Genomic DNA, 26,263 nt, shown 5'->3' on the forward strand with positions numbered 1-26,263 from the left:
AATAAGTGTGGTAAGGCGCTACATGAAAAGGATGTCTGATATGGATGTCAGGTTTCGGACCTACTTACAATGAAATTTAGACATGCCATTTATGCAATTATGCTTTGCTGGAATCATTCAATTTCTAACAAGGTAACATGTCTTTATCTTTTCTCACCTATTGTACAATTCAGAAAAAAAACAATACCCCCCGAGTGCCTTATCATAGTCTGAGCGTTGGAATACATTTTCATACATAGTAACAGTTATCAGTGACCTCTATAAGCATCACTGTCACAACGTTATCAATAATCTTATCTTTTTTTCCTAAGTGTTTATGAATGGCCATGGAGAGATGAAACTAGAAATTTTCTAATACATTAACTTAAACAAATGAAACCAACGTATTTCTGAAACTGGCGTGCTTGTTTTTTAGTTTACACAATTAGTATCTGTAATATATCTTGTCTTACTACAGTAATGGTGACGTAAGTTTTTAAGTACTGTACTATATTTTTGCACAGCTGTCAGACTTGAAAAAATCTAAATCTGGCAACATTGTCCCAATGTTTTGATTTGGAAAATTATGCAGATGTGATTGTGGTAGCACTGCGGTGTTGCGACCAATTCAAGAAGAACGAAAATAGAGTGGCGATGTCTGGCACGGCAATGTTTGTTCTAAGAAGTATAGGACGTTTAAATGGCGTGTTATACAAGGTGCAGAGTCGTGGTGTTGCAAAACTAACCATCAGTTCGCAAGGTAACTTTGTGAAAGTTAAACATTAGCTGTCACTAGATTCAAGGGAGTTAAGTAATAGTTTTTCTCTGAATGCATGTGAAGTTCCCGTAGATTTGTAAAGATTCAATGGTGCCAGTTTCGTTCTAAACAAGAATTCTACTCTAGGGTAGGATTAAGTGGAAAGGGAAATTTAATATCACATTATTTTATCATATATGTGTGAGATATGTATGTATAACCCTATATTATTATAGGTGACAAGGTTGTTGAATTTGTGGAAATGGCGACTTACATAATTACATTCTTTTATGGGATAGTAGTAAGCCTATGATAGCCTATATCAACATGAACCCAAATGCTAAAAAGCTGGCCTTATGCCCATACGAGTACCGGTCACATATCTACTGGGCACTGTTCCCTGTTCTTAAATAATGTACAGTTTAGATGTATAAGCTTGTCTGATTAGATAATCAGTTGGAGCATATGTTGGTACTGTGTTCTTACCCTTGCCATTCAGAGATACTTTGATTACGAAAGGTAAGAGCATGATTGGTAATGGTTTGATAATTTTTAAACATAAGACTTACCCGGTAGTTATATATATATAACTTTAATTATATATAACTACCAGGTAAGTATGTTCAAAAATTTATTTCATAATGAAAATACCATTTTTAAACATAAGACTTACCCGGTAGTTATATATAATTAAAGTTATATATATAACTACCGGGTAAGTATGTTCAAAAATTTATTTGATAATGAAAATACCATTTTAATTTATTGCCAAATACAGGAACTGCAATCTATATTTTTCCAACTAGTTATCTTGTTTGTCCTAGACCTATATTGCTTATGCAAACCACACATTTTTGTATTCCCATCTGTAACTACAATAAAATCTAATAATGGGGGATCACAATTGAAAACCAGTTTATTGGGGGGTTGTGAAACTCCTGAAAGGTGTGGAGTAATGGCAGATATGCTTAATTCACACCAAAACATGTCGAGAACAGAAATAAACGTGGATTGTGTGTCATGAGAAACTAGGGTTTTTTTTAGTGTGGGTAAACAGCAAGACAAAACTAGGGATATATCATAACCTTAACCACAGCAACCTAACCTAACCAAGTTGGCTATTTCTCTTTACCTAGGATTTGGGCCATCTCCCTATACAGCAACCCCTTTCCCCAGAGTAATTCCCATATACTTGAAATATCTTAGTAAATGGGTTTTATTTTGATGATGACATTGCAAATTACCTAGATAGATTGAACTCCCCTCTACCAGCTTTTACCACTTCCTTTCAACTGAAAAGGTAAAGTAATTTGTAAAATTTTGGTCAAGAATGAAAACGATCTAAGCACTGCAGCACAAAAATTTCGCAGGTGTTAATTAGCTTAAATATTGGGTAATGACCATGTCTCACAAAAAATAAAAGTCCAACAAAAATGCATGTGCAATAAGTTTATATTACATCTTATGTCAACAAACAGCTTCAAACACTGCTGTACAGTTCAAATTTTACTTGTTTTATGCATAATTTGTTATTGGTATGGCCCTTTTATTTGCAAAGAGAACATGCCAAAAAAAGGCTAGTTTTAGATGGTTTCTTATAGCAAATTCTGTATGCGCACGTAAAGATATACCCATATCCAAACCTAGACTGAACCCAGTGAAGTACAATATTTTATTTTGACTGGCTCAGCATTTAGGAAGTAATGATATATTTATTTTCTCATAGAAAATAGGGACCATCTAGTTTTCCAACTGGTTTCTTGTGTTTTATGTATTTTCTAGCATTATTGGTAATATATATTGTACTAAATTTTTTTATTGCCTAGTTCCTTATTCCCAGTTCTTGGCCTGAGGCTTAAATTCTATAATCCATCCATCCAAGTTCCCAATATTTAAAATTTATATGGGAATCCAAGTTGGCGACTTGTGTTTTTGGGCGAGAGAAATAAAAGAACAAGTGTATGACGCTTATTAGAAAGGGCGGATGTTCATGAGTCACATCATAATCAGTTTAAAAAGTGTAGTTCATGAGCACCAGCATTAACAATCCTACAAGTACATATTAAAAAAAGGAAAATGTAGTAAGGATGATTACAGAGATGGGATCAAACAAAACATCCTTAACCTAACCTAGTACACCAGGTCCTTACTTGTGTTAATTTTCAAACAAAATATGATCTTAGCAACATGAAATTGTAGGAGAATTAGAGTGAAATATATAACAAAGAATGAATTTTTAAACCAGGTATAATATACTGTACTACCATAAATCATGTTAGGTTTAGGAACTTTAGTTAACCCTTTTACCCCCAAAGGACGTACTGGTACGTTTCACAAAAGACATCCCTTTACCCACATGGACGTACCGGTACGTCCTTGCAAAAAAAGTGCTATAAAAATTTTTTTTTTCATATTTTTGATAATTTTTTGAGAAAATTCAGGCATTTTCCAAGAGAATGAGACAACCTGACCTCTCTATGACAAAAATTAAGGCTGTTAGAGCAATTTAAAAAATATATACAGTACTGCAAAATGTGCTGGGAAAAAAATAACCCCCTGGGGGTTAAGGGTTGGAAATTTCCAAATAGCCTGGGGGTAAAAGGGTTAAGGTTTTATCTGTATGATTACCTTTGTTAATTGTGCGCAGAGGTAATGAACTATTAAATGTCATTCCTTCCCACTTCAAAATTGACTATAGTGAATTTTCATGTTTTGAGGAATTTTGTTATTGATTATTTTTCATATACTGTACAGTAAATTGGTAATTTAACTAATTGAAGGGTTTATATAAACTTAGGAAACGTAAGAATTTTTTCCAAATTCAATTTAACGTTATTTCAGTATAATAAAACTATTATGGGCAAACCTTTATTTGGCAGTGTTAGCTCTCTCAAGGCTAAATTGAATAAATTTATTTACTTTAATGACAAATTAAGTTAGGCTAATTTCATAAAGTTAATTTCTTGTCAAGAACATGTTACACCATCTTGGCATATTTTTTCTACTGATGGGTTGTTTTGCAGTTGCATTTTTCTAATAGGCCATCATTATGGGGGGAGAAACTGCTTATGTGAGATGAATTTAAAACCCAATGATATATAACACTTGCCCTTAATGGGCACTGATTACTTTACTGCAGGTCTAAATGCTTTTTATGCATTAAGCTCTTCTCTGATAATGAGAAGGAATATTGGTAGACTACCATTATTTAATATGCAGCACTATAAAAGGCAAAGTGCTTTTACTTGGGAGAGACCTCCAGTAATATACTCGACTTCATGTTGTTTTCAGAAAATTCCTATTTGACCAGATTGCTGCTTGTTCTTGTTTGTTCCTTAACTCTTAAGAGTGCCATTGGACATATTCTATGTCCAGATATTTTTACCCTCTTTGACGCCTTTAGATGTATTTTACATCCATTTATTACCTGTTTTTTTTCTCATTATTTAGACATGAAAATTATACAAAATGTGTAATATGTCAATGGAAAGGAAATTTATTTGCAATACAATGATGAAAGCTTAGTCCTTTCTCTTAATAGTTTTTTAAGTTGAGTAAAATGTCACCAGTAAGGACCGATGGATTAGTGCTGAAATTTTTGGTAAATGGGTCTGATTGTAGGGGTTGATGGGAACCACACTGAAAAATTTGGTTTTTTGGTTATTGATAAGCACTTTATGTAAACAAGATTTGTAGCAGGAAAGATTTTAGTTGTATGCCTATCCTTAATATGGAAAAGTATTATCAAAACAGATTATTTAGGATAATGTCATATATTGTACAAGGAATATGAACTAATGTAGGGAAAGGGTTAAATGCTGAATAAAAAGTATTATAACCTAAGGTCTGGTGACCTAAAGTGCTTCTCCCCCTGAAGCTTTCCTCATTTTAGTCTGCATGAACTTATCTAGGATACTGTGTTTACCCGACTGTAGGTAGGGCGCTGTTAATCCTGGTAAAACCTCTTCTTAATGTTTCCTTAATGGAAGGAACATGTTGGGAACAAAACACTTTATTCATCAGAAACTTAATGTTGTAAACTCAGGGTTTGTAGGTAAGGTTTTGCCATTTGGCTTAGGCAATATTTTGCAAGGCTGTTATTTTTGTAGAACTTCTTGAATATTAAATGCTAGTTAGATAAACATATCCATGGTTGGTGAGGTCCTTGGAAAGGAGCAGAGGTTGGAGGCACTAGTAGTCTGGGGGGTCTGTTTTCCTTCATAGTGCTGTATTGAGTGGAGAAGTTTGTTCTCCATCCTTTTCTCTCAGTTTTGGTTTGGTAATGTAATGGCAATTAAGGGCAAGTCTCAAGTTTTTTTTTCTTGGCAATGGTAGGAGTATATTGGGTTAAGCTAATATGTTCCTCTTTCCATTGTAGAATCCTCAACTTACCGCATTTGGTTTTGTAAGCGAAGCAAGTAATGTGTGTTCGATTGGTCAAAATCCGTAAAAAGCCTTATATATCTAGCAATCATTATTTCTTTCCTAATCAAGAATTCAATCTGTTATTAACATTGCAACTCTATATTTTTATTTCTTCTAATTTCTTCTAATTTAAAGAAAAAATATGGAAATGTTATCAAATGATAAAAGATTTTCATACGTCCAATAGCTATAATTTTATTGTTTTTTTATTTTTACAGTAAGACTTATGTCTACCAATAAGAATTTCAAGAATATGTCAGCTGAAGATTGGCAGAAGGAATTAACTCCAGAACAGTACTATGTAGCAAGGGAGGGAGGAACTGAGCCTGTGAGTATATATCATCATTGTTATTTGGCTTTGAAAAGTTTTATAAAACAAGATTAAAAAAAAACATCAGTACATAAATAAGAAATTTTTTTAAAGTGATTTTTTCAATATTAAACTTAGCCGGTGATCATATAGCTGTCAGCTCTGCTGCCCGACAGAAAAACCTAAGGACAAAATACGCCAGCGATCGCTATACAGGTGGGGGTGTACATCAACAGCGCCATCTGTCGAGCAGGTACTCAAGTACTCCATGTCAACACAGAACCAATTTTCTCTCTGTCGTGCCACTGGCAAGACCTACTAAAATACGCTGTTACTAACTGGATTTGTTGTCACAACTTTTTGGTGAAGTACACTATTCTAGTTTTGAGCTTTCGCTATGCAGGGGTTTTATCTTCATCTCAAAACTTGAACTCGTTTTGGATAGATTTAATTATGGTGACTAAGAGAGTATGGACTCTCTTTCACTTTTAAATGGCCGACCCTTCCCTTAGACGGAAGTGTGTTTAGGTTTTTAGTAATTTTGCTTAACCCTGGATAGGTACGCTCCTCGGACACCCCTTTAAGGGTATACTCGGACGCGAACGACCCCGACGCCAAAAAAAATTCTTGAAAAATCAGTTTTTGCAGTAACCTCCTTTTTTCTTTTGCCAAAAAAAACTTCAATGAATGCTTAAAACAACTGTAAAGATAAATACTACTCATCTGCAGAAAAACTATTTATTATAAATATTTTAAAAAATTAAGTAGAAAAAAAAAAGACCTGACATAAAAATTCATAAAAAAAAAGTTTATACATATATACACAAATCCTTTTAGGAATTGATTCTTGAATGTTTACGACACATCTTGATGTATTTTGGATGAAGTCAGACCCATGGAGGTGAAGATTTGAAATGAGAAAAAAAGGGTAACTTTTTTTGGCCAAAAAAATTTGTCCAAATTTCATGAAATTTTTTGGGTACCCAAATGAAATAGGAAGTGGCTAATTTTTTTAGGGAATAAACATATGTTATCCTAAAATAGAAATATGTAAAAAAATCTTCATTATTTTGTAAATTACATTTATATCAGGGGCCATATCTAAAGGTAATTTTTTGAGTACTTAGAAATTTCGTAAAAAAATACATATATTTAATATATAATATGATATTTATGCAGGTAAAAATATACCAAAATATCACAAATTCTATAGGGAACAAGAATATATATAGATAGGGCAGCTTACGCTTCGGATATGTCCACAAAATGGCCGCCAACCACACTGACTCAGACTCCCTAATCTGCCACTTGAAATGTAGGAAGGGTATGTCAATTTCAAGGTGTTATTTACTAATCTAATTATTATTGGATATGCATAAAAATTGTATGGTGGGTTGCTGGATAATTGTCGATTATTTTACGACTATGAAATTAAAATTCTGACCCAAAAAAAATTTTTTGAAGGGAAATAAAATCGAAAAAAAAAAATGTAAAACAATATAATATTTTAGCTAAAAAAATTTGATAATATTCAATCAAAAAAGAAGTAAACAAAATTTTCCGACAAATAAACATCTAGAGGAATCATTACTCTGTGATAGTTCCTTAGTACGTAGTAATTTTGAAAGAATTGGGGAAAAACGAAAAAATGGCAATCACCGGAAAATCGAACACATACCTATATATACGCCATATCTGGCTAAAAAAAAGATAGGCATGGGTAGCCAGATCATCTAGAAACACTTTCCAACACTATAAAAATATAAGTTTTGCGACACTACTTGCCAATTCCTTACGGTAACATTACTAAGCAAAAAAATGCAAAACAAATAAAAAGGGGCACTCGCGGAAAAATGGCTAACATTCTAATATACGGCATTTCAGAAAAAAAAAAATTCAGCCACGTGCTAGGCAAACCATCAAGGCACATTTTCCGACAAATAAACATCTAAATGAATCATTACTCTGTGATAGTTCCTTAGTACGTAGTAATTTTGAAAGAAATGGGAAAAAACGAAAAAATGGCAATCACGGGAAAATCGAACACATACCTATATATACGCCATATCTGGCTAAAAAAAAAGATAGGCATGGGTAGCCAGATCATCTAGAAACACTTTCCAACACTATAAAATTATAAGTTTTGCGACACTACCTGCCAATTCCTTACGGTAACATGACTAAGCAAAAAAATGCAAAACAAATAAAAAGGGGCACTCGTGGAAAAATGGCCATTCTAATATACGGCATTTCAGAAAAAAAAAAATTCAGCCACGTGCTAGGCAAACCATCAAGGCACATTTTCCGACAAATAAACATATAAATGAATCATTACTCTGTGATAGTTCCTTAGTACGTAGTAATTTTGAAAGAAATGGGAAAAAACGAAAAAATGGCAATCACAGGAAAATCGAACACATACTTATATATACGCCATATCTGGCTAAAAAAAAAATAGGCATGGGTAGCCAGATCATCTAGAAACACTTTCCAACACTATAAAAATATAAGTTTTGCGACACTACTTGCCAATTCCTTACGGTAACATGACTAAGCAAAAAAATGCAAAACAAATAAAAAGGGGCACTCGCGGAAAAATGCCCAACATTCTAATATACGGCATCTCAGATAAAAAAAAAGACATGCACGTGTTAGCCCAACCATCAAGGCACACTTTCTAACACATAAACATGAAAAAAAAATCAATAATATACGGCAATTCCTTACTACGTAGTAAATTTTTACAAATATTGAAAAAAAACAGAAATTGGCAACCGCAGTTAAATACCCAATATACCAATAACTACGTCGTATCTGACAAAAACAAAATCACGCATGGGTAGCCAGATCATCTAGACACACTTTCCAACACTGAAAAAGCAAAAGTTTTACGACACTATTTGGCAATATCTTACGGAAAAATGACTTGGCAAAAAAATGAAAAAAAATGAAAAAGGGGCACTCGCGGTAAAATGCCCTACATTCTAATATACGGCATCTCAGATAAAAAAAAAGACATGCACGTGTTAGCCCAACCATCAAGGCACACTTTCTAACACATAAACATGAAAAAAAAATGAATAATATACGGCAATTCCTTACTACGTAGTAATTTTTACAAATATTGAAAAAAAACAGAAATTGGTAACCGCAGTTAAATACCCAATACAGTGATACCTCGGTACTCGACCATAATCCGTTCGAGATCCGTGTTCGACCTCCGATTTGTTCGAGTACCGAATTTTTTTTCCCCATAAGAAATAATGGTATATATTCTATTCCGTTCCCAAGCACTCGAACAGGCCCAAAATATTAATAAAACGTGTACCTAAACAACAATAATTATCTAAATGTGTATGAAATTGGTCAGAAAATCCTATAAAACAATTTTAAACCATTTACTGTACTAAAATAAAACAATTTTAAACCATTTTCTGTACTGTAGTGAACATACCTTTGAGCAGCGGTTCGATGGCATACAGGGATGGATGTGGAGAGGATGGAAGGGGGAGGTTACTGCTTGGAAGGAGAGTCCCCTTCCATGATGTGGCGGGGTAGTTCTCCTTCAGGAGTTGTTTCTCTCTCCAATGAAAGGGTGGGCAGATCTATTTCAGGGGTTTCTTCTCTTCTTTGTCTCTTCTTTGGAGGAGAAACAGGCTTTGATGTAGCAGCTTTCTTTTCTTTTGTGAAAAACTGGTCTATTGTTAATTGTTTCTTCCTCCTCTGCAGTATTCTTCGAAAATGATACATGACACTATCATTAAACATATGCACTGCCCGGTTTGCTACTGCAATTTCTGGGTGGTATTTTTCAGCAAAAGCCTGCACATCTGCCCACTTGGAACAAATTTCATTGATGAGAGAACTTGGAACATCCTCCCTTACCTCATCCTCTTCTGAAGATTCCTGCTCCACAATCAGATCCTGCTGCTGTTGTTGTTGCAGGTGCAACAATTCCTCCACAGTCAACTCGGTAGAATGGCTTTCTACAAGCTCATCAATATCATCCTTGTCGACCTCAAGCCCCAAACTCCTGCCCATGACAACAATTTCCTCAACGACATCAGTGTCATCAGAAATTACAGGGGTAGCAGTGCTTGGACCCGCCTCTGGTTGGAAACCTTCAAACTCCCTCTCTGTGACACATGATGGCCACAGCTTACGCCAGGCAGAGTTCAATGTCCTATAGGTCACACCTCGCCAAGCTTGGTCAATCATGTTAACAGAGTTGAGGATGCTGAAGTGTTCCTTCCAGAATTCCTTTAGGGTCAACTTCGTGTCACTGGTCACTTCAAAACACTTTCTGAAAAGGGCCTTGGTATAGAGTTTTTTGAAGTTTGAAATGACCTGTTGGTCCATGGGCTGGAGTATGGGAGTAGTATTGGGGGGCAAGAATTTGATTTTGATAAAGCTGTATTCTTCTTTCAAGTCATCCTCGAGACCTGGAGGATGTGCAGGAGCATTGTCCATAACCAGAAGACATTTCATTGGCAAGCTCTTTTCAATGAGGTAAGCCTTAACCTGGGGGGCAAACACTTCGTTTATCCACTCAGTAAAGAATTGTCTTGTGACCCAAGATTTAGTGTTCGAGCGCCACATAACTGGTAGTGCACTTTTACAAATATTATTTCGTTTGAACACCCGGGGGTTGTCCGAGTGGTACACTAACAAGGGTTTGATCTTGCAATCGCCACTTGCATTTGCACACAGCAACAATGTTAGCCTATCTTTCATTGGCTTGTGACCTGGCATCTTCGTCTCGTCCTTGGTAATGTACGTATTGGCTGGCATTTTCTTCCAAAATAACCCAGTCTCATCACAATTAAAGACTTGTTGTGCGATCAAATTTTGTTCATTTATGTACCGATCGAATTCCCCCACGTATTTATCGGCTGCAATTTGATCCGAACTAGCTGCCTCCCCATGCCTAGTAACACGATGAATACCTGTTCTATTACGAAACTTTTCAAACCAACCCCTGCTCGCTTTAAATGTAAATGAATCACTTTCACTGGTACTCGGACTTTTCTTCACTAATTCTTCATAGATATGCAACGCTTTTTCACAAATGAACGCTTCACTAACACTTTCCCCGGCCAACTGTTTTTCTTTAATAAATATTAAAAGCAACTTTTCCATCTCCTCAATCACTTGTGGCCTTTGCTTAGTTACCGCTGTAACTCCCGTTGCAACATTCGCCTTCTTAATCATTTCTTTATGCTTTAAAAACGTAGAAATGGTCGACTTCGCCATTCCGTATTCTACCGCTAAATCGGACACTCGTACACCATTCTCATATTTCGCTATAATTTCCTTCTTCAACTCGATCGTTGTTCGCACTGTTTTCCTCTTCTCCTTCCCCTTAACACTCATTACTTTCTTGGGACTCATTATGAAAGCTAAAAAAGCAATTAAAAGCACTGAAAATCACTAAATCACAACGAATGCTGATCGCGCGTTGTCTGAGTGACGCTCTCGAGAGAACTGATGCTTCCCGAACAAGCGAGAGTGGCCGAGATGGCGCGATCATCACAAAGCCCATGCGGTCGTCACGTGTTCGGCTGGTCGAGTACCGAATTTTTGGTCGAGCACCGCAGCAAAAATTTCTCGAAAATTTTGGTCGAACTCCGAATTGTTCGAGTATAGAGTCGTTCGACTACCGAGGTATCACTGTATACCAATAACTACGTCGTATCTGACAAAAACAAAGTCACGCATGGGTAGCCAGATCATCTAGACACACTTTCCAACACTAAACAAGCAAAAGTTTTACGACACTATTTGGCAATATCTTACGGAAAAATTACTTGGCAAAAAAATGAAAAAAAATGAAAAAGGGGCACTCGCGGTAAAATGGTCCTCGTGGTGATGAATGACATTTTAACTAAAAAAAAATCATGCACATGGTAGCCAAACAATCCACCAAGACTTTCCACAACTGATAACCTATACAAGTTGCACCATTCTACGACAATTTCATAATACGTAATAACTTTGATAGTTATGCAAACTACCTTAGAAGGGTAAACTCGGTCGCGCTCGACCCCGACGCGTCTCAGAAATCGGGGAAGGAGTACAGCTACAGCAATGCACATCTGGACACTACTAGAGCGTGTAGGGGAGACACCTACTGCAGGTCGATCACCCACAAATTCAGTCACGGGGGTGAGTCACGTGAGAAAAACCTGTTTTTTTTTGACGCTCGGGGTCGCGAACGACCCACCGTACCTATCCAGGGTTAACACGTTATAGATCTATATATTTTATATCTCTCCGCCTTTATTAGGCCTCTTCGATTAACTTTCCATTTATTATAAACATATAAAAAGAAATTTTTATGTTTTGTTTATTTGCGACCTTTCCTGATAGTAGGCGGTCTTAACTTGGAACCGAAGTTAATCAACGTTGAGCCCGTTATATCGTATTTAGCCTTTAAAGAATTTATAACTTTTTAAATTTAATGTTTTATGAAAGAATTTCTTTGATAGTCTTCGTACTGTTTTCAAAGATGAACTAACGTTTAGTTTTTTTTTTTTAGACTACGCAGTTGTTGACGTTCAGGACGTTCAACATGCGCTCTATCGTTACGATAGAGAGAGATTGTATCACGGTTTCACTTTGCAGTAAGAGTAAATCGATTCTGACGTTTCGTTCATTCTTTCTTAACTTAAATAGTTTAAATTCTAAATTAAAGGAACTTTTTATTTGGAAAACCTTTCAGTTTTTTCCTTTAGCCATATAACATGTTTTTTTGGCGATATATAATTGGGCTCTTCTCTCAGGTGCGAAATCAGAGAGAAAGAGAGAGATAGATAGAGACGGAGGGAGAGAGAGGAAAAAATTAAACGTTCCGTTCAAGCGGGTAACGTTGTTCTCGTGTCACTCTCCTCCCTAGTCGCTGTACGGGGAAGAAGGTAAAACGTTTCTAGGGTTTTATTCTTGTCCCCAGGCTATGTGCGGTGAGAGATTGTAAACCTAGTTTAATTGAACTAGTGTTTAGTCTCTTTCCCAGCCACTGAATTCTTTATCCTTATATGTTTTCTGTTTTTGCTAGTATTAATGAGCTGCATTATACGACTGTTTTCGCAATTACTACCTTTTAATGAAGGGTAGAATTGCGTGTTTCAGGTAGAAATCAGTAAAAGTTTCGATTTCAGTGAAATAAGTGCAAAACAGAAAATCGAAGTGATAAAGTGATATGCGCAAAGTGTTACAGTGTTGCGTCCGAGGGTTCGTCTGTTCGTGCCTGTCGTTCACCTAGCCCGGGACCTCTTGCCTGGAGAAGTAATGTCGAACGACTTATGGGTTCGTCAGGCCTTGATCAACGAACAGACGTTTCCCTCCGTGGTTTCGGGCGTATCTACCCAAGATCGCCCCACCCACACAAAGACGAGAGAGCCCATTTACTTCTCGTCTGCGGAAGAGGTTTCTCGTAAGAAACCATGGACCAAGGTCTCACGACCTCTTAAGCGCAAGTCGGTCCCTTCCGCGCAAGTCCAACGGCCCAGTTGTAGCCACTGGGTCAGTTCGGACTCGCTGCAGTCTTCCGACGACTGCTCACCTCCTTAGAGAGGCAAAGCGGTACCGCAACAGGCAGTAACTCCGTCTGTTGCCGCACCAGCTGTTGTAGACCCTGAGTGGTCTTTGCTGCAGTCTATGCAGACTCAGTTAGCTGCTGTTATGCAGGAGTATCGTGCGGAGAAGGTTGACGCTGCACCCGTTAGCCTACAACCTACCACGGTTGTGCGCCCAGCAGACGCTGAGGCTGCCTGCTCCCACACTCCAGCTATGAGAGCTCCTCCACCAATGCGCAGTCGACCCTGCCAGACGCATGCTGACGTTCACAGACGCACGGAACCCTCCGTTGATGTTCGTGTGCTACCACAACAACAGGAGGGTGGAGTTAAGCTGCCGTGTTTTGATGCGGTGCGTCAACCTCCGCATTCTAGAGTTGTTTTGACTGCTCAGTATAGACAGTCAAAGTAGTCTCGAGTGAACACTGTATGTCCTCACGCTCCCGTTGTGGTTGACAGTTCAGTTGTTGACAGTTCACAGTCTATCAAGCAGTTACATGACGTTGCCTTCTGGTCTGCTACTAATGCACCAGTGCTGTATGTCCTCACGCACCTGTTGTGGTTGACAGTTCAGTTTTTGACAGTTCACAGACTGTCAAGCAGTTACATGACGTTGCCTTCTGGTCTGCTACTAATGCACCAGTGCTGTATGTCCTCACGCACCTGTTGTGGTTGACAGTTCAGTTTTTGACAGTTCACAGACTGTCAAGCAGTTACATAACGTTGCCTTCTGGTCTGCTGCTAATGCACCAGTGAGACTCTCACTGAGATAACCTAGCTTTTCTCGGACAAGGTTCCTGTAGATGAGAAAGTGCTGTTCTCCCTCCTACTGATATTCCTTTGAGGACTCTGTCATTTGGAGAGGAGCCTTAAGCTGCTTAGCCTCCTATGGACTTTAATTAAATCATGATGATTTTTTAAGGATCTTCGTCCGGATCTTGTAACTGCTGCTCCTCGTTCGCCTAACGTCAGAACTTACACTAGGCCTAGCTACTTCGAAGCCGTTGTTGTTAAGCTAGTGCTCTCTCGCTCTCCTAGAGAGCGTTACGTTGGCTAGGCGACTGGTTTTTGCACCAGGAGGAGTTTTAGGGATACAGCCTTTGATTTCCCTTCTTTTAAACTGGCTTATAGAGCGAGAGTCTGATAGGACACGAGAGAAGTTCTCGGCTTGGGAGTTCATGCCTCTGCCCAGATAGACTTCTCAATTCTGGTAGACTCGCCCTGGCGCCTAGCCAGGAGACGCTCCAAGTTGTTTACAGGTCAACTTCTCAACTTTTGCGAGCCTTTGAAGTTTTGCTGTACTATTATGTCACACATAACAAGGCTTCCAGGGATGGTAAATGGTTCCGCCTCAGTCGCTAACCCCGTCTGTTGCCACACCTGCTCCCGTAGACCCTAAATAGGCTTTGCTGCAAGACATGCAGTCCAAGCTTGTGTCCTTGATAGAGGACTTTAATACGGAGAAGAACCTTCTGGCCAACAACCTTCCAACCGCTAGGTTGTGCGCCCTGTTGACGCTGAGGTATCCTACTCGCGTCTGCCAGTTGAGGTGGTTCCTCCACCGATGCGACCCAGTGTGGGTTGCCAGTCGCACGTTGACGTTAAGCGACGCTCGGAGGTGGTTGTTGACGTTCAGTGTCACTAGGAAGACGTTCAACAACCAGCAGAGGTGACTTGTTGTGACGCAGTGCGTCAGCCTCAGCAACCCGGTAGGGTGTTGACTGCACAACCCAGACAGTCTAGACAGTTTCGGGTTGACGCTGTACTTCCTCGCGCACCCATGGTTGTTGACAGTTCACAGACTGTGCAGCAGTGCCATGATATTGCGTCCGGCTCCGTCACGCATCCACCAGTGCGACCGGATTCAGCGAGTCAGACGTTGCCCACTCCGTTGCCGTTTCCTCATCAGTTTCGGATGAGGAACCCTCTGATGAGGACGTTGCTGAACAAGACGATCAACCCCCAGCCCTGCTATCCATCCAGAAGATGCTGAAGAAGGAACGCTGCCCAGTCAGGCTGTGGATGAGTCTGGTAGGGACCCTGTCATCCGTGGATCAATTTGTGTCACTAGGAAGACTACACCTCCGTCCTCTTCTATACCATCTAGCTTTTCACTGGAAAAAGGACAAGACGCTAGAAGCGGTCTCGATCCCGGTTTCCGGAAAGATAAAGTCTGGTCTGACTTGGTGAAAGGACTATATCAACCTTAGAGAGGGTCTTCCCCTGACTGTTCAGACTCCCAACCACGTTCTCTTCTCGGACGCATCGGACGTAGGCTGGGGTGCGACATTAGACGGTAGGGAATGCTCGGGATTATGGAACTCGAGTCAAAGGACAATGCATTTCACTGCAAGAAGCTACTGGCAGTACGTCTGACCTGGAAAAGCTTCAGGTCTCTCCTTCAAGGCAAAGTGGTGGAGGTGAACTCGGACAACACCACGGCTTTGGCGTACATCTCCAAGCAAGGAGGGACCTACTCTCTGACATGGTACGAGATCGCAAGGGACCTCCTCACCTGGTCAAAAGGTCTAGACATTTCACTAGTAACGAGGTTCATCCAAGGCAACTTGAATGTCATGGCAGATTGTCTCAGTCGGAAGGGACAAATAATTCCAACAGAATGGACCCTCCACAAGGATGTTTGCAAGAGACTTTGGGCCACCTGGGGCCAGCCAACCATAGATCTCTTCGCAACCTCGATGACCAAGAGGCTCCCAATATTTTGCTCACCAATCCCGGACCCAGCAGCAGTTCATATAGATGCCTTTCTCCTAGATTGGTCACATCTAGATCTATATGCATTCCCTCCGTTCAAGATTGTCAACAAGGTACTGCAGAAGTTCGCCTCTCACGAAGGGACAAGGTTGACGCTAGTTGCTTCCCTCTGGCCCGCGAGAGAATGGCTCACCGAGGTACTTCGATGGCTAGTAGACGTTCCCAGAACACTTCCCCTAAGGGTGGACCTTCTACGTCAGCCACGCGTAAAGAAGGTACACCAAGGCCTCCACGCTCTTCGTCTGACTGCCTTCAGACTATCGAAAGACTCTCGAGAGCTAGAGGCTTTTCGAAGGAGGCAACCAGAGCGATTGCTAGAGCAAGGAGAACATCCACCCTTAGAGTCTACCAATCGAAGTGGGAAATCTTCCGAAACTGGTGCAAGTCAGTATCCGTATCCTCGACCAGTACCTCTGTAACTCAAATAGCTGACTTTCTCTTATATCTGAGGAAAGAAAGATCTCTTTCAGCTCCCAATATCAAGGGTTACAGAAGCATGTTGGCATCAGTCTTCCGTCACAGAGGCTTAGATCTTTCCAACAATAAAGATCTACAGGACCTTCTTAAGTCTTTTGAGACCACGAAGGAGCGTCGTTTGGTTACACCTGGTTGGAATTTAGACGTGGTACTAAGATTCCTTATGTCAGACAGGTTCGAACCGCTACAATCAGCCTCTCTGAAAGATCTCACCTTTAAGACTCTTTTCCTGATATGCTTAGCCACAGCTAAAAGAGTCAGTGAGATTCATACCTTCAGCAAGAACATCGGATTCTCATCCGAAACGGCTACATGTTCTACAACTTGGTTTTCTAGCCAAACACGAGCTGCCTTCTCGGCCTTGACCAATATCGTTCGATATTCCAAACTTATCGTATGGTTGGAAATGAACTAGAAAGAGTCTTATGTCCTGTAAGAGCTCTTAAGTTCTGTTTAAAACCTTTACGAGGCCCGTCTGAAGCTTTATGGTGTTCAGTTAAGAATCCATCTTTGCCTATGTCAAAGAATGCTTTATCCTATTTTATCAGACTGTTAATACGAGAAGCTCATTCCCATCTGAATGAGGAAGACCAAGCTTTGCTGAAGGTAAGGACACACGAAGTTAGAGCTGTCGCAACTTCCGTGGCCTTTAAACAAATTAGATCTCTGCAAAGTATATTCGACGCAACCTATTGGAAAAGCAAATCAGTGTTCGCGTCTTTTTATCTTAAGAATGTCCAGTCTCTTTACGAGAACTGCTACACTCTGGGACCATTCGTAGCAACGAGTGCAGTAGTGGGTGAGGGCTCAACCACTACAATTCCCTAATTCCATAACCTTTTTTAATCTTTCTCTTGAAATGTTTTATTATTGTTTTTGGGTTGTCCGGAAGGCTAAGAAGCCTTTCGCATCCTACTTGATTTGGCGGGTGGTCAAAGTCATTTCTTGAGAAGCGCCTAGATTAGAGGTTTTGATGAGGTCCTTTAGTATGGGTTGCAACCCTTCATACTTCAGCTCCTAGGAGTCGCTCAGCATCCTATGAGGATCGCGAGGCTCAGTAAGGAAGACGTACTTAAAAAGGCAGAGTAATTGTTCAAGTCGACTTCCTTACCAGGTACTTATTTATTTTATGTTTGTTATTTTGAATAACTGCTAAAATGAAATACAAAATACTTAGCTCATAATAATGTCAACATGTAATGCTGGTCTCTACCCACCCCCCTGGGTGTGAATCAGCTATATGATCACCGGCTAAGTTTAATATTGAAAAATGTTATTTTCATTAGTAAAATAAATTTTTGAATATACTTACCCGGTGATCATAAATTAAAGGACCCTCCCTTCCTCCCCAATAGAGACCCAGTGGGCAGAGGAGAAAATTGGTTCTGTGTTGACATGGAGTACTTGAGTACCTGCTCGACAGATGGCGCTGTTGATGTACACCCCCACCTGTATAGCGATCACTGGCGTATTTTGTCCTTAGGTTTTTCTGTCGGGCAGCAGAGCTGACAGCTATATGATCACCGGGTAAGTATATTCAAAAATTTATTTTACTAATGAAAATAACATTTTATTATTCTAAGACCTACAAACCCGAGTTCTCTGAAATAGCAATATGTCTTCACTGGTGCTGGAATGTCTTTTTAATTGTTAACTAGGTATTGTACAGTAGTTGGTTAATAATAGGTGGTGCAAGAGGGAAGCCTTGTTCTCCTACCTGTTATAGCTAGGAAAAATACAAATTACTTTTAAAATTTGCTACTTGTTCCTACTTACAGTATTTACAAACATTTTGTCCATTGAAATAGTGAGACTCATTGGTGGGAATAAGTCCCTTAGAACTAAACTGGAAGGTTCTTTTTTTTTCCTGGACATGTTGTCCTTCCTGGTCCTGTATGGGATAATGGAAGGTGACTCCAACGATCTCCTAACTGCTAGTAATATGTATGTAGAAACTGTTAGGGCCTTGGCCAGTAGTGGCTTAAAAGGAAGCTAAGATTAGGACATGGGAAACTTATTTCCCTAACAAGATGGCATCTGCAATGTCAAACCAGGCACATTAATGTTTGGGAAGACACTGGCCTACCCTCCTCATTGCCAGGAGAATGGACAAGTTTCTTCTTGGGTGATGTAAAATATTATGCTGGCATCATACGTCTGGTGAGCTTATAACAGTTGTGGTTGCTGCATCCCTTGGAGAGAGGAAAATAAGAAAGAAGCATAAGACTTTTGCTAAAGGGGATATCTGAGATGGTATGTATACTAATTCATGTAAATGTGGTGGAAGTGTTACAAAATGGCTGAACACCCACCTCAGGGTCCAAGGGTCTTTAGGGAATATCATAAGGTAAAGATAGGGAAAGGGTATCAGACACTTTCAGACACATCTTCAACTTGAGACACCAACAGGTAAATCTTAAAGCTACTGATAAGGACAGTATCTGGACATTTCCTTCTTGTTACTGCTGAGGCTAATTTTAAGGCTACAATACTTGCAAAAAATATGTCTAGTCCTTCTCAAATAGAACTGCAGGTCCCTGACCTGACACCATGCAATTTTGTGTCAACTTCCATGGTAAGATAGGGGAGAAGGTCCAAAAGTGGCATCTTTGTCGCACAGTCTGTGAGACAGGTCCATCATCCCTCAAAAGTTTGACATGATGAAGAGCGTAAAACTTTTAAACTCTCTTGCCGATGCATAGAAGAGACAGTCTTGAGAGAAAGTTCCTTATGATTCTCTCGTCAGGTTAGCAGTAGGCTTGTGCATCAGTCCCCTAAGTTCCAGAATAGTCAACACTATTTAAGGCTCTCTTCGAGCATGAACTAATCCCCCTAGGGAGAGGGAGCCACACAATAACGAGGAGTCTCTTCTCCAGTTCTCTTGCCAAAGCAGAGAAGAGAGACAGTCTTGAGGCTATTAAGAGAGTCAAGATACCAGATTGAGCTATATCTAGCTCATAAATTCTGGGGTATTGGTCCTGCTTTAGACTTCAGAAGAATCTTGCAGTTTTGATAGGTGATGAATGAGTTTGAGAATGGTAAACAACATTCTCAGCCTTTTATTCAAGGGAGTATGTCCACAAGTCCATCACTTTTGTACTTGGACCTGTGCTGGCTATTCAAGTAGTTGTGTAGTCAGCCCAGCTACCTCATACCTCACGGGGACAGAAGAGTCTTGTCTGTGGTAATGTGTTTAATGTAATTTTGGATAATTGGTTGAATGACTGGCTCTGTTGCTTCTTCTTTCCTTCCCCTCCCTTGAGGATGAAGCAATCATATTGTTATACACTATTTTTATCATTGGTGCTGGTAAGCTACATTTCTGAGCACCATTCTTATGAGACTAGATCTGTAAAAAGTATATAGTTCTCCCCCATCATCCTTTTTATGAGGAGGTTGGTGGAATTAACACTAACCATTGGCCATCATGCACCAGTTACTTCATTCCAGACTGTCTCTTCCCATCACAGGAGAAAGATTACTTCAATGACCAGTAACAGGTACATAACCAAGTAATGTCCAGGCTCTATCAGCCTACTCATTCCTATGATAGGCATATTGGAAGTTGCTGGAGTCATATCCCTCATTCCAATATAGGAGCAGAGAGACTGACATATTCCAGGGAAGAAAAGAAGCAAGCAGTTCAGTTCCTACTTGTCAATATGCTAGTCTCCCTTTTTTAAAGATGAAAGTTTTGTATATACATAGGAAAAAATAAAAGAAAATTGTAATTCGTATTTATTCCTGTGGCCACGGGGGCATAAAAACAATTAGAATAGCTCCAATGTATCCCTGCGTGTCGTAAGAGGCGACTAAAAGGGACGGGACGAGGGGGCTGGGAACCCCCTCTCCTGTATTATAATCCTGTGAGACATCAAAGAGGTGGAGCTGGGGGGAGAGTGACTGCTCCCCGCACTCTAGTTTTGGGGTGTTTGAATGTGCGTGGATGTAGTATGATAGAGAGTAAAAATGTGAGATTGGAAGTATATTTAGGAATACTGTAGAAGGATGGATATCTTGGCTTTGTGTGAGACAAAGATAAAAGGGAAAGGTGAAGTGCTGGTCAAGTGTCTGGGATTGAAAGGGGAAGAGCAAAAGGTGTGGCTTTATTGCTGAGTGAATGGATGACAGGTAAAGTAGTGGAATGGAAGGAGATATCATCTAGGTTAATGTGGGTAAGGGTTAGGTTGGGTAGGGAATGTTGGGCTTTTGTCAGTGCGTATGGGCCAGGTTGTGAGAAAAGTGAAGAGCAGCAGAATGAGTTCTGGAATGAATTAACTAGGTGTGTAGAAGGACTGGGTAGAAGGAATTATGTAGTTGTCATGGGTGACTTAAATGCTAGAGTGGGCGCTAGAGAGGTAGCTGTCGTCATTGGGAAGTATGGCGTACCAGGTGAAAATGAAAGTGGTGAGAGACTGGTAGATATGTGTGTTGAGTAAGAGATGGTGATAAGTTCTAGCTTTTTGAAAATGAAAGATAAAAAAAAGTATACATGGGTAAAAATGGAAAATGGAAGAATGGTAGAAAGGGCATTAATGGATTATGTGTTAACTAAAAGAATGTTTGGAAGATTAAAAGACATGCATGTGTTTAGGGGTATGGCTAACGATATGTCTGATCATTTTTTGGTGGAAGGAAAATTAGTTGTAGCAAAAGAGTGGGGGAATAGAGTAGGTGGATGTAAAAGGGAGCTAGTGAGTGCTGAAGAGCTAATAAAACTGGGGGTAAAAAGTAAATATCAAGAAAGGTTGAAAATGGCATATGATGAAGTGAAAGTAAGAGAAACTGGTAATTTAGAGGAGGAGTGGAAGTTAGTAAAAGAAAATTTTGTTGGGATTGCAAGTGATGTGTGTGGCAAGAAATTTGTTGGAGGCAGCATGAGGAAGGGCAGTGAATGGTGGAATGAAGGAGTGAAGGTAAAAGTGGAAGAGATAAAGAGGGCTTTTGAAGAATGGCTGCAGAGTAATAGTGTAGAGAAGTATGAAAGATATAGAGAGAAAAATGTGGAAGTAAAGCGCAAGGTACATGAGGCTAAGAGGGCAGCTGACCTGAGGTGGGGTCGGGGATTGGGTCATTCATATGAAGAGAATAAGAAGTTTTGGAAAGAAGTGAAGAGAGTAAGGAAGGCTGGTTCAAGAATTGAAGAGACAGTGAAAGATGGAAATGGAAGGTTGTTAAAAGGAGAGGATGCAAGGAAAAGGTGGGCGGAATATTTTGAAAGTTTACTGAATGTTGAGGATAATAGGAGGCAGATATAATTGCTGTTGCAGGTGTTGAGGTGCCAGTGATGGGAGATGAGAATGAGAGAGAGATTACAAGAGAGGAAGTGAGGAGAGCACTAGATGAAACGAGAGTAGGAAAAGCATCTGGTATGGATGGTGTGAGAGCTGAGATGTTGAAGGAAGGGGGTGTGACTGTACTTGAATGGTTGGTGAGATTGTTTAATATGTGTTTGTTCCAACACAAATACTTACCTCGAACTACTTTCTTAGGAGTTACCTGTAATCTCCTCTCTACCGACCAGAGTTTTGTGTAGTATACCCTACACCCGTTTTCTATGGAGGGCTAACCCGGGAGTGAGAGAACGTGCCCCGAGGGTAGCCTTGAGCTAGGTTGGCGTCAGCTTGGGTCCCGTTACCCAGTAAGTTCTCTGGTCGCGACGTGATACCATACCATCACGCCGCTCTCGTCTCTCTCGACCCTTTGTGTCCGACTCGTGTGTCCCGCGTGGTTACCGCGTGGTATCTTTGTGCTTATCCCTTGTGTTCTTGCGTGTTCACTGCCCTTCCTTGTGCTTTCCAAGTGTATTCCTTGTTGATTCCCTTCGTTCCTGTGCCTTGTGGTTGTGTGCGATGGAGCAGATCCGCCGTTGTCCTGGGCCTAGAGACGGAAAGTCGTGTGGAGCGTTCCTTTCCAAGCCCGAAGTAGACCCTCACTCCCTTTGCTCTTCCTGTAGGGGCAGGATGTGCTCGCCATCGGATACGTGCATTGAGTTTGTTAGTTGGAGTGAGATTCAGTGGGTGCGTTACGGCACTAAGAAGAAGTCGTCGAAACGTTCGCCCAGGAAATCTAGCATCTCTTCGCCGTTACCGTCACCCAGTGGACGGTCCGACGGTGCTTCTGGCCTGACTTCCCCTACCCAGAGTAGGGGACGAGGTAAGTCCGTTGCGGGGAAAGAGCCGAGGGCCCTTCCCCACGAGTCTAATGTGTGTGAAGTGGGGGTTGCTGGGTCTTCTCAGGCTAGTGGGGGGCCTAGTAGTGCTGTGTCTGGGGGTTCTGGAGACTCTGCCCTTGTGCTTGGGGGGCACGTTTCCTCCGACGACCCCTTGTGGTGTAGTAATGTTGTGCCTGTTTCTTCGCCCGCTTCGTGGGCCTGTGTTTCAGGTTCTTCAGCGGCTGGTGACGCCCAGGGTAAGTTGGACTCCACGGTAAGTGAGCCCTTCGGGTGGAGGCTCCCTAAAACGCCAGGTAGGTCCCCAATGTGGATGGAAGAGGGCCTGGATATCTGGTTTCCTAGTGTAGTGCGCCAAACCTCTTTTCCAGCTCCTCTGACGGCGGTTCCAGAGACCTTCCTACAACCCTCGACCTCTGGTACGCAGCAGGTCGCGAAGCCCTCCGTATCCCCCGCTTCTGCCCGTCGTTCGGGTGGTACAGTTTCGTCGGGCTCTTCAGATGGTGGGGCTTCGTTCTCTTCAGAAGAGGAAACGAGGAGGAGACATCGGCGACGGAGGGAGCGGTCCAGGAGCAGGCGTTCCCGCTCAAGATCCCGTTCGAGGTTCAGTAGGAAACGGTCCCGCTCTCCACGGAGGAAGTACAGGAGTAGGTCCCCCGATGGTAATTGGGTCTTCGTTCCCCATAAGTCTGAGTTGCAGCGTTCCCCGGACCGGCAGTTCAGGGATTTCTCGCCACGAAGGCCATCCTCCAGACGCGGATATGACCCTCGCAGGGAGAAATGCGAGAAGGCCGCTTCAGGCAGGCGTAAGTCCGCGAAGCTTCCGGTTCCCCCCTCCCAGCGGGGGGAACCGTGCTTCCGTACAGGCAGCCTGGCCGAATCAGCACAGCTGGTTCGGCCCTCGGACTTAAAGGAACGGTTCCCTCCGTCGGGTCAGCCCACGGGATCCGCGTCCTCGTCCCCCAGAGAGAATTCACGAACGGTAGTCCTCGCCGGCATGGCGATGCCAGTTCTGACCCTCGAACCTGGTGCGGAGGTTCCCGCCGGGGAAGACCGGTACCACCGCAGGGGAGTGCCTGTTGTTCCAGAACCGAAGCGCCCGGTGGGAGTGCCCGGTGACCCGGCTCCTCGGGATCAGGCGGAAGGTACTGATGACGGTAGAGAAGGTTCCCCGACCGAGGACTCGGCCTATCGGAAGGTTATAGGCCTGATTCGAAGGCATCATCGGATTGAGGAACCGGTCCCAACCGATGAGGACTACTGGAGGTCCAGCCTGACCCGCTTGATGCAGGCACCCGTCCAATAGAAAACCTCCCTGGCCCTGCCTGTGGCCCGAGATCTCGTCCTGGGACGGGCTCATGTTGATAGAGTTGTGGCAGGCAATGCCGAAGCTCCCAAAACGCAGAGCTCCTCGAAGTTGCTCCAAGGGCTCAAGACACAGAGTAGGTTCTATGTGCCAGAGGGACAACGACCGGGAGCCTGCAAGGTGGAGCCTGCCCTCGACGTTCTGGGACAAGGTGCCCCGGAGGACAGAGCCTCTTCAGCCCCGTTTTGCTTTTCGCAGTCGGAAGCTGCGATGATGGAGGAGATGTCGAAAGACTTGGTGCACGTCTCCTCTTGGTTGGACTGGTGGGCTTCCACACTGGTAGGTGTTTAAGCCACATATGACTTAACAGACCCGGAGCAGCAAAACCTCCTGAGGGAACTTATCATCTCCGGGGGCAAGACCCTGAAGTTCCTTACGTATCAGTCCCTTGCCCTGTCAGCGAATTGGGTTCTTCGCAAAAGGGACACTATTCTGGCGAAGCTTTCCTGGAAGGTCCCAGACAGGGAGGCGAGGGCCATGAGGAGCCTTCCTGTGTGGGGTGACTCCTTGTTCCCCTTGAAAGAGCTAGAAGAGATTATGGAGAAGGTGGCTAAACGAAAGGAAGTGAACGCTCCCAGGCCTCAACCGGTAAGGAGGCCCCCCTACGAGAGATCAGCATCAGACGGGCCCTCTACTTCTCAGGCCCTGCCTAACCTGACGAGGAGAGAAGCCCCTTCTTCCTCGTGGGCTTCAGCGCCACAGCCCCCCCGTAGAGGAGCTCCAGCAGCGTCTGCCTCGTTTAGAACAGGGTATTCTGCCTCCAGGAGAGGCCGTTCAGGCCGCTCCTCCAGGAGGAGGTAGAGTGGGAGGCCCCCTACTCCTGCCCAAGCCTCAGGTTGGGGGATGCTTCAGACTACATTGGCAAGCATGGAAGGCTCACGGAGCAGAGCCCTGGACAGTATCCGTACTGAAGGAGGGGTACAGGCTACCGTTCTTAACGGAAACCCCGCCTTTAATTCCGGCCAGCCTGTCGGAGTGGCTGGCACCAAAGGACCCGTTGAAGAGGGCGGCCCTTCAAGAAGAGGTGTCCACGATGTTGGGGAAGGGCGCCATGGAGGAGGTCCTGCACCCAGGACCAGGTTTCTACAGCCGACTGTTCCTGGTAGAATAGGCGCCGGGGGGTGGAGACCGGTGATAGACCTGTCAGCTCTCAACAAGTTTGTGCGAAAGACAGATTTCAAAATGGACACTCCGAAGTCGGTCTTGCTGTCCTTGAGGGAGAAAGACTACATGATGACCATAGACCTCAAGGACGCATACTGTACAGTGAACCCTCGTTTATCGCGGTAGATAGGTTCCAGTCGCGGCCGCGATAGGTGAAAATCCGCGAAGTAGTGACACCATATTTACCTCTTTATTCAACATGTATATTCAGACTTTTAAAACCTTCCCTTGTACATAGTACTGTTAACAAACTACCCTTTATAGTACAGAACACTTAATGCATGTACTATAGTACCCTAAACTAAAACAGGCACAAATATTAAAGGCAATTTTATATCATGCGTTTCCTAAACACGCTAAAAAGCACGATAAAAAATGGCAACCAATGTTTTGTTTACATTTATCTCTGATCATAATGAAGAAACAAACTGGAGGTAGAGCTTTGCTTATTACCCAGACATATTTCCCATACTTTTCCCTTAGAACTACATCACATCTTCCTACTTTAGATATATATATATATATATATATATATATATATATATATATATATATATATATATATATATATATATATATATATATATATATATATATATATATATATATATATATATATATATATATATATATATATATATATATATATATATATATATATATATATATATATATATATATATATATATATATATATATATATATATATATATATATATATATATATATATGTGTGTGTGTGTATATATATATATATTTATATGTATACACATATACATACCTACATATATACATACATACATATATACATACATACATATATACATAAATACATGCATACATATATATATATATATATATATATATATATATATATATATATATATTACTGTATATATATGGGTTATGGAAAAAATCCGCGAAGTGGTGAATCCGCGATGGTCGAACCGCGAAGTAGCGAGGGTTCACTGTACTTCCAAATCCCGGTCCACCCCTCAAGCCTAAAGTTTCTCCGGGTGAAATGGGGTACCCAGATCCTGCAATTCAAGACCCTCTGCTTCGGGTTGTCGACAGCTCCCCAGGTATTCACGAGAGTCTTCACGACAGTCTCGGTATGGGCTCACGAGCGAGGCATTCGCCTCATCCGGTACCTGGACGACTGGTTGCTTCTTTCCTCCTCAGAGGACGTTTTGAAGGAGCAGGGTATAAAACTTCTCCAGTTTTGCAAGGGTCTGGGTATCATGATCAACCCAGAAAAATCGAA

General features: G+C 41.6%; 1 protein-coding gene across 1 annotated transcript in view; it reads left to right on the forward strand.

The window, feature by feature from the left end:
- Nucleotides 1-452: 452 nt before the first annotated feature.
- Nucleotides 453-26,263, forward strand: part of LOC137657579 (peptide methionine sulfoxide reductase MsrB-like) — a 75,982-nt gene continuing 50,171 nt past the window's right edge. Inside the window, exons 1-3 of the mRNA XM_068391915.1 lie at nucleotides 453-467; nucleotides 572-739; nucleotides 5,380-5,489. Coding sequence (XP_068248016.1) covers nucleotides 634-739; nucleotides 5,380-5,489 — 216 coding nt within the window. The 5' untranslated portion in view covers nucleotides 453-467; nucleotides 572-633. The remainder of the gene's footprint in view (nucleotides 468-571; nucleotides 740-5,379; nucleotides 5,490-26,263) is intronic.

The sequence above is a fragment of the Palaemon carinicauda genome, chromosome 18 (genome assembly GCF_036898095.1).
Source record: "Palaemon carinicauda isolate YSFRI2023 chromosome 18, ASM3689809v2, whole genome shotgun sequence".
In the NCBI taxonomy this organism is placed as follows: domain Eukaryota; kingdom Metazoa; phylum Arthropoda; class Malacostraca; order Decapoda; family Palaemonidae; genus Palaemon; species Palaemon carinicauda.